Source organism: Arachis stenosperma, chromosome 3 (genome assembly GCF_014773155.1).
Source record: "Arachis stenosperma cultivar V10309 chromosome 3, arast.V10309.gnm1.PFL2, whole genome shotgun sequence".
In the NCBI taxonomy this organism is placed as follows: domain Eukaryota; kingdom Viridiplantae; phylum Streptophyta; class Magnoliopsida; order Fabales; family Fabaceae; genus Arachis; species Arachis stenosperma.
This window is the reverse complement of record NC_080379.1, coordinates 146,620,720-146,633,327: the sequence shown is the minus strand read 5'-3', so window position 1 is coordinate 146,633,327 and position 12,608 is coordinate 146,620,720. Positions and strand designations below refer to the sequence as shown.

The window sequence follows — 12,608 nt, the reverse complement described above, 5'->3', positions numbered from 1 at the left end:
CTGGAGAAAGGGTATGGATCCTTGGGATAAGATTTGTTGAGGTCGGTGTAATCAACACATGTCCTCTATTTCCCATTCTGCTTTTTTACAAGGACCACATTAGCCAACCACAAAGGATACTTTACCTCTCTTATGAATCTGGCCTCTAATAAGGCTTGGACCTGTTTTTTCACGACCTGTGTCCTTTCAGGACCGAGTTTTTGCCGCTTTTGTTGTCGAGATCCTGGATAAATGGCGAAGTTGTGAGACATGATGTCGGGGTCTATACTAGGCATATCCAAGACTTTTCACGCAAAGAGGTCAGAGTTCCCTTATAAGAGATCAACGAGCTTTGCCTTTAGACATTCGTCTAGGTTAGCCCTTATACTCGCTATCTTTTCAACATGATCCTTAATTAGTACTTTTTCTATATTTCCTTTAGGTTGGGGACGTAGCTCTTCCCGAACTCAGACACTACCAAGCTCAACAGTATTAACTTCTTTGCCACCCGTACCGCCTCTTAAGTTGAGACTTTCATTGTAACATTTTCTTGTCAACTTCTGGCCTTCCTTTATAGTAGCGATCCTTTCTGTAGTTGGGAACTTCATACATAGGTGAGGTGTAGAGACAACAGCAGCTAGTCGATTTAAGGTGGTCCGACCGATTAAGACATTGTAAGAAGATATGATGTCAAAAATAATGCAGTTATTACTTACAGTTCTTGATCTTATCCCGTTACCAAAAGTGGTGTATAGCGAGATGAAATCAAGAGGTCAGATCGGTGTGTCCCCAATCCAAAAAGGTTGTCTGGATACGCCTTCAAATCTTTTTCTTCTAGTCCGAGCTTGTCGAAAACGGGCTTAAACAATATGTCTGCTGAACTCTCTTGGTTCACCAAAGTTTTATGGAGATTTTTATTAGCAAGGATCATTGTTATTACTACTGGGTAGTCGTGACTAGGTGTCACCCCTTGCGCATCTTCTTTGATAAACGAGATTGTGGGTAAATCGGGAACTCTGTTGTCTTCCCCAACTTGGTATTACTTCTTTAAGATGCCTTTTATGTGAGGATTTAGTGATTCCTCCTCTTGCAAACCATCTATTTATCATGTGTATGTGCCTCTTAGGAGTTTGTGACGACCGATCTCGCCGTCCTCCGTCATCATTATCTCTTTTCCTCTTTCTATGGTCGTCTGACCTCTCGGTCAGGTACCTTTCTAGCCAAGCTTCCCCGACATTCTTTAAATCATAACAATCATTTGTAGAATGCCTATATAGCTTGTGGTACTCGTAATATTCAGTCCAACTTCCAGCCTTTTTGTGTTTGATGGGCCGAGAAGGTGGAAGTTTTTCAGTGTGACATATCTCCCTGTAAATATTTACAAGAGAAACTCGAAGCGGGGTGTAGTTGTGGTATCTTCGAGACTTTTTCGAGTTGTACTCCTCATTTTTCTTAGCTTCCTCCTCATTGTCCCAAGCTTGGTAGGACAAGTTTGGCCTCAGGAGTGGTTCTCTAAGTCAGAAATTCTCCTCCTTATTGATATACTTTTCTGTCGATTCTTGTACTTCATACAAGGAAGTAAGGTGTCGCTTGGATATGGATTGGAAAAATGGCCCTTCTTTAAGGCCATTAACCAAACCCGTTATTACCGCTTCAGGAGGTAAGTTTTGTATTTTCAAACAGGCTTTGCTGAATCTCTCCATATAATTTTAGAGTATCTCTCCGACTTTTTGTTTAACCCTGAGCAGGTTTGGAGTATGCTTGACTTCATCTTTCTGAATTTAAAATTGGGTAAGGAACTTCCTTGCCAAGTCATCAAAGCAAGTTACCGACTTGGGTGGTAAGTTCTCAAACCATTTCATTGCTGCTTTAGTTAGTGTGGTCGAGAAGGCCTTGCAACGAGTCACATCAGAAGCATCAGCTAGGTGCATCCGACTTTTAAAATTACTGAGGTGATGTCTCGGGTTGGTTGTTCCGTCATAGAGATCCATGTCGGGGGTCTTAAATTTCTAGGAATCCTGGCTCACATGATCTCTTCAACGAACAGATCTTCCCCTCCAAGAGGGCTTTCCTCCCAATCTGCCTTATTGCTCTATCTTCAAAGGTCGGCTTCTAACTTCAAGAGCTTTTCCTCAAGCTCTTTTGTTTTCATACTTCTTTTCGTAATTCTCTCTCTTCTTCTCGTTGTCGTTCAGCCTCATGTTCGAGTTGTTCCAATCAGCCGTAAACCAACCCTAATATCTCCGTCGGATGTGGAGGTTTTTCGTCTTTAGGTGGGTGGACTTTCGAGTGAATCTGTCGCGGATGATGGTTTTCTAACGTTCCCTACCCGTTAAGGGGTATTTGTTCTCTCCTAGAGTAGAGGTAATGCAAGTGCCAGGTCGTCGTTGTGGGGCTCTGGTTCTGACTCAGATGTCGTATGACCATCTTCATACTAGTTGTCTGCCATACATAGATGTAAATTTCCAAGTCCCCAACAACGGCGCTAATGTTCCAAGGGTTACCTGAAACGGTGATTTGGGCCTGAACGTGACGTCCAGACTTCTTATGAGGCAGCGTCCGACTTGTGTTGGTGCCGAGGTGCCGCCGTCTGAGTTCCTCGTGAGGAGGTGGGGGTGATACCTGAAAGAGGCTCCGATGCTTAAGTTAGCAAGGGTTTTAAACATGTTTTTTAAGTAGATTGGGTTCTCAAATATACCTGAGAATATCAGTGTATTTATAGTAGGTGTAATAACCACCTTAAGAGTAGTTCCACCTTTAACGGTGGATAGTCGTTTCCTTTTTTTAGGGAAATTGTTGAGATTTTCCTTCTAAATAAATAGGAGATATCTTAAGAGTTAGTTGCTGATTCAGTCAAACAGGGTTATTAATGTCGTGACCGACCTTCTATGAGGTCGGGTAGGAATAGAAGAAGCCATCCTTTGGATGGACTTTTCTTCTTTTTGAGTCTGACTTAACGTTTTTGGAATAGTATATGAACAATTACTTTATTTAACTTAACATTTATAATTTCATACATATAATATTCGTAATTACGTATTTATTACATCTAAGATTGTACTATTATTCTAACAATAATTAATAATACTAAATAAGATAATTTTAAATTATTTAGACTGATATTTTATTATCTACTAAATATTATTATTTATACAAATGACTAATTTAATAAGTAATTTTTATATAATATAATTCAAGATGGAATTTATACGTCACTTTCAACAATATGGCCTAGGTTGTTAATCAATCAATCCGTTGTTAATTTGATGGATGGAATTGCATTCCAACTTAGAAACCAGATATAAGAACATATATGGCATTGGGGTTAGGATCGGATACAGGTTAGAACGAACAAACTCCAGATAAAAAATTTAAAAAAAAAAAAAAGAAGAGCTTTCAAAAGGGCATTTATAGAGCAAACAAGGATAAAAGCACTTTTTGGGTTCCTTTATCCAAAGAAGGAAGCGTGAAATTCCTAACTCTCTAAGCAATAATAATATAATGGAAGTCGTGGTCGTCACTATGATATAGTTCGTAGTAGTCCGGACTCTGAGGACGGAGATCGAGGAATTGATGAAGAGAAGAGAGAGGCCATCCATGTTTGAATGATGAAGAATTCCATGACATAATCTTTAAAGCAGTCATAGATATATATGCATCATGGGTTGCTGTCACATTCTGACCCAATAATCCTCCTCGTAAATATCTTCTTCTACATACTAACTATTCTTCTTACATTAAATCCCCTCTTTCCTTTACTTTCTGACTACTTCTTCTGCTTCCCCAAGTCCCCAATCAATTCAATTCTAACCTCTTCTGTTAGTTTCTTCATCTCTATAATAATATTATTAATTTATTATTTCACTTTTGTTAGAATATAATTAAGATCAATTAGTATTATTTAGTATATCTAAATATTTATTATAGGAGATTACATCGTTATTATTACGATTCTCTTAGTACCTATAAATACCTTTTTATATTGTATCATTTCAGACAACTTGATTACACTCAATAATACACAAATCCTTTCTCCATTTAGTCTCTTGTTTCTAGTATCAGAACTGTGTAGCTGCATAATCCGTGATATGTCTAATTACATGATGCACTGTAAATTAAATATAATTATTTATTTACATGGACCTGGTTCTCAAGATTGGTCAGCAACCCAGTCATAATGTAAATGTATCATAGTGTGGAAATGGAACGAATAAAAGTGTATTGAGAGGGTGCTGTAGGTCCACCATGATCATTACATTTCAGAATTCAATAGAAACGTTGGCAAAGTAAGTAAGAGTGAAAAAGGAAGTTAAATTGGAATTAGAAGTCCCCACCACCATATATACAAGAATTAGAAGATTCCCTTTTATTCTATTATGTGAGACACACTCGTGTATTTAGCTTGCAATGTACTCTTACTAGTCACAATTTTTTTGTGCCATGCATGTGTTATGTTGTTGCTGATTGATTCATTGTACTTGAGTACGTAAAAATTTCTTTTTTCTCGTCAACTTATTTAATGAATAGAGACTTATCAATAAATTTCATCGCAGACAAACACCACACGTACATTCACATGGATGGTACAATAAATGACATCTATGGCGCAATAATTTCCAATCAACCAAAACAACAGTTTAAAGTGAAAAGAAAGTTAATTGGATTGTTTTACCGAATAAGTAAAAAGACGGAATATATTTTCTTCTTTTTTCCGGAAAAAATACAGTAAATCAAAGAAACCAACGATCAGAGCACTAATAGGACTTTTTGTATTATTACTTTCATTACTTATCTTAATCTTGGAACATTACATTGCCTCACACCAGGATGTAGCGAAACTATATATATGCCAAAATTATGAAAAGTCTGATTAGAACAAAATTAAACTCTGCAAATTATATATTCTAAAATCATTTTTTTCAACTCTCAATTTTTTTTTGGTTAAGATTTAGAGTTTAGGTTTAGAATTTAAAATGTAAATAAAAAATCATTTTAAAAAATAGTCGACATTAACTGAAAATAATTTTCTAGCTAGCTAAATTCAATAAAATTGGCTTTAATTGTTAACGTTGTGCCTTGTTGTTATATGATTATACGGTGAAAATTATATGAGATGATAAAACATAAGGTATTACTCCATATATTGTTCCAGCTTTTTTTTTTGTGTGTCTATATATTATTCCAGTTGGTTATAGGAACATAATTGTTGCAAAATTTCAAGCTATTATTATTATTTAAGAGTAATATTAGAGAAATAATATTATAATAATTAATTTCAGTCAATATTATAATAAGTTATCAAACCAGTCTAATATAAAACCCACTAAAAATGTTTTTTGATGAGTTTGGATTTTCAATATTTTTTTAATTGAGTTTTTAATGTCTTTATTTTTTTTATGTTAGTGTTAACTGCAATGTTAACAGTACAATATTGACTCTCAAAATTTTTTCTTTATTTAGTTAATGAGTTAACTATTAATTTGGTATTTAAAAAAATTAAACACTAATAAAAAGGTATTTAAAAAATATTATCGACAAAATAGTCTTTAAATAATTTAAAAATATAACAAAAATAATTAATAAATATTATGTTTTTTACAAGTGACAAAAAAAATTTTATATTTGACAAACGACTTATCATTTAATATGAGTTTTTGTGTTGAATAAATATTTTAAAGTGTAAAAAAAATTCAAAGCAAAATTTAATCCCTAGTGAAAACTCTTTATTTTTCAAAAGAATTTAGTCGGTTATGATAAAAAGAATTTAGTCGGTTATAATAAAAAAAAATTTTAAAAATCACTTGACATAAAATTATAAAATTTTGATAATGAAAAGATATTATTTTTCTAATGATATTTACAAAAAATTAAATCAAAATATAATATTTAAAATTTTTTTAAAATATATATTTAATATTTATTTTTTTTGTCGTATTTTTAAATTTTTTAAAAATTTATTTGTCCTTAATATTTTTTGGGATTATTTTTATCAATAATGTGAGTTTTCGATACTATTTTAATAATTTATTCTTAATTAATAGCTCTACTATGCATAGGCAGAAATAAGAAGCCTCATCATCATTATTGTATGGTAAAAGACAGAGGATAAAAAACCACGGAGGAGCGAACGTGTGAAGGATTTGTTTTGTTTCAATTTAGTAGCAATAAATGGCACGTGAGATGGACGATTGGAAACCCTAGCCAGCAAAGAATGATTACTTTGTGCATGCGCATTATATATTGCGTACAGCAGCTTAGAATTATAACTAACATACACTGAAAGTCATCACTCAATAGAAGAAGAAGCAAGCCCATGTGTGAAGAAATATTATATATATTATTAATTGTAAGACACTCATTATATAAAATATTTTACACGATTATTAAGTAAAATTTTTGTATTTAGATATTTTTAAAAAAAAACTTTTAATTATTTTTTAATAATGTGATAATTAATATACAATTAATGTTCATATAAAGTCTTTTTACATGGTTAGAATATTAAAATTAAATTTATATACATATATGTGATGAGAAATGTGAAAATTCAAATTAAAAGAAGAAGAAAAATGATCACATATACCGTTCGTCTCTGACTTATGTAATTTGGTTTGGCATATCAATTATCAACTTTGTTGCTTGCTTCGTCATACTATATAATTCTAAGCCTTTCATTTCAATCTGGTACAACCTTTATTTTCCCTCTGCTTATTGGATCGTCAGAAACATCACTGAAGCCTTTCCACCTTAATTAATTATTCCTTTCTTCTAGTTTCAAATCTTTCACCCCTTTTCTCACTTTGTTCGTTCAATCCAATTACATAAGAACTAAATTCATCCATATTAGTATGTAAATTGTACGTAATATAAATAATAAAAACTTTATGCTGATGCAGATTAATATATAAATTTTAATTTCAAATTTTTTGGCGTCTCACGGTATTTTAATTTGGTACAAGACGATATTCGAACCCAACACTTACCTAAACAAACGGTGAGCTGACCACTTAGTAAATCTAATTGATTTTAATTTCAATCAGTTTAATGTAAACCATCATTTCTATTCTTGACTTTTGAACATGATAAATGCTATTATTTAATCCATCAGATTTGGATTTAAAATTTCAATTCAAGGAATATTATGTCTTTAGTTAATTAATGCTTTCTTTTATTACGATGACCAAAACAAGGTTAACTTACTATAAATAAAAGGAGACCTTAGCAAATGTTGAATCATTTTAATATAAAATTTCCCTTATATATCATCTCGGTTATTAAGGAGGTCTATAATTTCTTATATTGTTTGAGTTTTTATTCAAAAGAAAGTTTGATTTATTTTTTTATTGAACTAAATGACATCAACATTCAAGATGTGTTTAATGCTTTGCTAGGTATTGAATTTTGTTGTGTATGGCTTTTCATTTTTTCCATAGGTTAGGTGATGCTCTTTGACATTAAAATTCTTCTACTTTTGGAAAATACAGCATCATCAGCTTCCTCTTTTAAGGATTAGTTGGCTTCAACATCACAATATCACCTTAATTATTTGGTGGTGGGATAATTTGTCATTAAAAGTAATGATCAGCAATGATATTGATATTTCAATCATCTTATGTTTCACCAGAAGCTATATATAGAGCATTAAAAATACATATGACAAATGCATGTGATGTCAAAATTAATTATTATGACTTTGAAATGATATATCTTTTTGATTCATCAATCATCAATAATTATCTAATGAGAGTTACAAGCACAATTGAGTAAGATTTAACTCATATTCCACAAATAAGCGAGTTTAGAAAGTAACTCATTACCTTATTAGTCAATTGCCACGTATAAGTACTACATCAACAACAACAACAATAAAACCTTGTCTCATTAGGTGGGGTCGACTACATGAATCAAATGATACCACTGAATTCTATCATGTATCATATTTATAGAAAAATCATTTACATGTAGACTTTATTTGACCACATGGATGGTCTTCTTAGATCTTCCTCTGCCTTTCACCCCTTGTCAATCTTTCATTTTATCCACCATTCTGACTGGGTGCTCTGTCGATCTTCTTCTCACATATCTAAACCACCTGAGACGCGATTTTATCATCTTTTCTACAATAGAAACTACTCTAACTCTCTCTCTCTCTCTCTCTCTCTCTCTCTCTCTCTCTCTCTCTCTCTCTCTCTCTCTCTCTCTCTCTCTCTCTCTCTCTTATATTTTCGTTTCTTATTCTATCCAATTGTGTATGACCATTCATCTATCTCAATATCTTCATTCTCTGCCACACTTAACTTATGTCCGTGCTCCCTTTTGGTCACCGAACACTCTGTACCATAAAGCATAGCTGGTCTGATAGCAGTGCGATAGAATATACCTTTAAGTTTTAAAGGCACTTTTTTAGCACATATAAAACCAAATGCACTCCATCATTTTGACCAACCTGTTTGGGTCATATGATTTACACCTTATTTAATCTCTCCATTATCATGTATGATGCACCCAAAATACTTAAAACTTTTAACTTTTTGTAGAATATTTTCTCCAATCTTCACATCTGTTATACTACAAGAAAAGAGAGCTATTTTAACACTTTGTTTTTTAACACCATAATTAAATGTCAAAATTAATATATATTTTTGACAAATATCACAAATGTCAAATTCTCTATGTTTTCTTGATGAATAATTTGACTGTAGAAAATTACTTTTCAATTTTGACACTCATTTGTTTTTAATTTACTCCATTATTTCTCTTTTTCTCTGGATTCTGTCAATTTTGACATCACACTGCTTTCAGTTTGGGATCATACAACTCATTCTTTATCTTCAAAATCTCAATTTATTCTTCAGTTCAAGATCTCATCTCATTTTTTGTTAAAATTTTTTGTTGAGAATATTTTATGGTCAATAAGTGTCAAAATAAATAGTATTTTTTACGGTTAATAAGTATTATAAAAAATATATTCTCAAATTTCTCTAACAAATTATTTTTGACAGCCAATATTTATAAAAATTAGATTTAAATTTTTTTCATAATTATTTATATGTTAAAAATACTATTTTTGACAAAATTTTTATTAACATATAGTTAAAATAGTGTCAAATTTTGTTTTTTTTTTTTTGACAAATTTTAATTCTTTTTTTACACATATAACCCTAAAAAATAATCTATATTGTTGTAGTGTTATTAGAGTTTTCCATTTGGCGGCCGAACTTACATTTCATATATTCCATCTTGCTACGACTTATGCGCAGACCATACACTTCTAGAGCTTCTCTCCATAAATCTAACTTTTTTATTTAGGTCTTCCATTGACTCTCCTATAAGGACGATATCATCGGCAAAAAGCATACACCATAGTACAGGCTCTTGAATATGCTCTATGAGTACTTCCAAGACTAATGTGAAAATGTATGGACTTAAAGATGATCCTTGGTATAATCCTATACCAATGGAAAATTCTTCTGTCATACCAACTTGAGTTTTTACACTAGTTGTAGCCTCATCATACATGTTTTTAATTGTACAAATATATGTGATCATTATTCTTTTCCTTTCCAAAACTGTCCATAAGACCTCCTTTGCCACCCTATTGTACGCTTTTTCAAATTAATAAATACCATATATATAGATCCCTTTTATTACTACGGTACCTCTCCATCATCCTTCTTAACAAGCATAGTACTTCGGTGGTGGATCGCCATGGCATAAAACCAAATTAGTTCTCTGTTAAAATTTGTTCCTTCACTAATTAGTTCCTATAAGAAGAACTTGACTCTTTCTTTACCATATTTTTGGATCATCTTAAAATTATTTATATACAAAAAAAATTATATTTTTAATGTGCAATCATAAACTCTCATATAGTCTTTGAGGATACAAAGTATTTTCTCAAACTGCATTAAATTTTTGTGTACTCCATAAAACTATTAAATTTATTATATATATATATATATATATATATATATATATTAAATAAAAACAATAATAATAATTTTTTAATATATTATTATTCTAAATAATCAAATCTCTCTTATTTATTTATTTTTTTGTTATAATTATATGCATATTTGTATATATTATGATATTAAAATATAAATATCTTTATATGATTTGAATATAATTATGTACTCATAAAAAAATAAAAGAATGCTATTTTGCAAATATTTTAAATGTTAATAAAAAATAAATAAATAATAAATTTATAATATATTTGTATGTATTTATTTATTTATTTTTAAAAGTTATATATACATAATATTATTATTATTATTATTATTATTATTATTATTATTATTATTATTAAATAAAAAAAGAGAGATGATTTCATTTATTATATTATTATTATTTAAAAAAAGAGAACGAGAAAAATTCTTATCCTTCTAATTTTGATGTGTTTTAAATTTTGAGTACTTAGTTAAATTTGAAGAGAAAAAAATCAGTAACAAAAAAAGGGAGTGTGTTCATCATTTTTTGGTTAGAGTATTATCTTTTTTGTATTATCACTACTATCACCACCACTATTAAACTCTTTATCTTCCTCAACAAGTGAGAGCTTTTCTTAGAGCAAGAAATATTCTCACATTCACGTTTGTTTTATCTTCTCTCTTAGTAAGATTCTTTTTCTTCTTCTTCTTGATCTTTTCTTTTTCAGTTTTATTCTCCTTTGTCATATGATGTTTACTCTTTTTTGTACGAGATTCTGACACTTGAATTTTTGCTATTATATTTTTGATATTTTTGTTATTCTGAACCTTGTTATCTTGAACTCTTGTTACTCTGAACTCTTATTACTTTGAACCCTTGTTATTGTATTCTTTGTTTTTGCATCTGAATGTAACTCTTTTTATTCTCATGTAACTTATCTCAGCCTCCATTTATATTAGATTGTTAATTCTGAAAGCAGCTGGACTTCATGACAAAAGTCCTTCAACTTGCAACTTTAAATGTCATATCCTCATTTGTATCTATTTCTCCCCGACCCAGATGGAAAAATGCCCCGACCCGAGCAGGTCTTATCCCTTCGGAGGAACGAGGAGCGACTATCCTCGGATAATGCAGGAGCTACGCCACAGGGTGCAGAACCTGAAATGGGAGCTAGCAAGCAGAAAGCGCTACCAGCCAGCCCTGAGTCAACATCGGTCCTGGTCCCCCCTAAGGAGGGAAACCAGGGGAAGAAGTTTCAGGAGAGACCACTCCAAGGACACACCGATCCCCGGGTCTGACCCAGAAAGCCAAGGGAAAAGCAGAGAGGCACCGAGGAGATGGCAAAACCCTATAATTTACACCCGACCTTCAGCGAGACACATTGAGGAGGAAAATCGAGAGGACAGCAGAGAGATCATGGGGGCAACCCCTTTCCACCACTCTATTCTCAAGGTCCAGCTTCCGAAGCATTTTGATAAGCCGACGGACATGAGATATGATGGCATCCAAGATCCTCAAGAATATCTAACGGCCTTTGAGGCCAGGATGAATCTGGAAGGCGTGGGTGATGAAGTGAGATGTCGCGCCATCCCCGTGACCTTAGCGAGGACGGCAATCCGCTGGTTCAACGCTCTCCTCCAAGGCTCCGTGACAACTTTTGCAGACATAACCCGCGCCTTCCTAGCTCAGTTTATCATGCGTATTGCTAAAGCTAAGAACCCGATCAACTTGTTGGGGTTGACGCAGAGAAGTGAAAAACCGACCAGGAAGTACCTGGATAGGTTCAATGATGAATGCTTGGAGATTGACGGCCTGACTGATTTAGTGGCCAGTTTATGCTTGACGAACGGGTTGCTGAACAAAGATTTTAGGAAGCACCTTACCACCAAGCCTGTGTGAACGATGCAAAAATCCAAAATGTGGCCAGGGAGTATATCAACGAGGAGGAGGTCAGCCAAGTCGTGGCAGCCAACAAGCGGCAGCCCACCTATAAACCTGCTCGTCAGCCCAGTAACGGGGAAAGGCCCAAAGATCACTCCAAGGATGGAGGGCCAGCTAAAGCCTTCAAGCCATTCCCCCAGGTAGGGAAGTTTACTAACTACACTCCCCTGACAGCCCCGATCGTCGAAGTGGACCAGCAGATAGCCGACAAAGGCATCCTATCGAAGCCCCGACAACTCAAGGATAGAACTGGGGGGAACAAAAACCTCTATTGCGACTACCACAAGGGCTTCGGCCACAAGACTCCAAATTGTTTCGAATTGAAGGATGCTCTGTAGCAGGTGATCTGGGAAGGTAAGCTGGCAGAGTTTTCTCACCTCATAAGAGAACCTAGGAGACGGGACTGTGACTGATCTGGCGACGATAGGAGCCGCGCCGTGAGACCAAGACAAGAACCCGAGGAGGACAATGAACGCGGCCTCACCATTGTAAACGTTGTAGTCGGGAGAGACGTTGCCCCTAGGTCAAAGTCTGCATGCAGGAAAGATGCCAAAGTCTTGGCTGTGTCATCATCTAGTCCCGCGCCTCCCTCCAGGAGGGTCCCATCAATATCATTCGAATCAGAGGACCAGTGGTTCGACGACCTGCCGGAGAACCCTCCTATGATGATCACAGCAAGAATGGGAACTGGCTTGGTCAGGCGAATCCTCGTGGACAGCGGAGCCAATTTGAACATCATGTTCCGTAATGTGTGT

At 33.8% G+C, this 12,608-nt stretch overlaps 1 protein-coding gene across 1 annotated transcript; it reads left to right on the top strand.

The window, feature by feature from the left end:
- The first annotated feature begins 11,040 nt into the window (after positions 1-11,040).
- LOC130966857 (uncharacterized) lies at positions 11,041-12,191 on the top strand. The gene is made up of 2 exons (XM_057891680.1): positions 11,041-11,739; positions 11,784-12,191. The coding sequence occupies exons 1-2, from the start codon at positions 11,041-11,043 to the stop codon at positions 12,189-12,191; spliced, it is 1,107 nt and encodes a 368-aa protein (XP_057747663.1).
- Positions 12,192-12,608: the final 417 nt, after the last annotated feature.

Coding starts and splice junctions, on each gene's coding strand:
- LOC130966857 (XM_057891680.1), top strand. CDS start 11,041: ATGCAGGAGCTACGCCACAGGGTGCAGAACCTGAAATGGGAGCTAGCA. Junction 11,740..11,783: donor ACGGCCTGACTGATTTAGTG/GCCAGTTTATGC, acceptor CAAAGATTTTAG/GAAGCACCTTACCACCAAGC.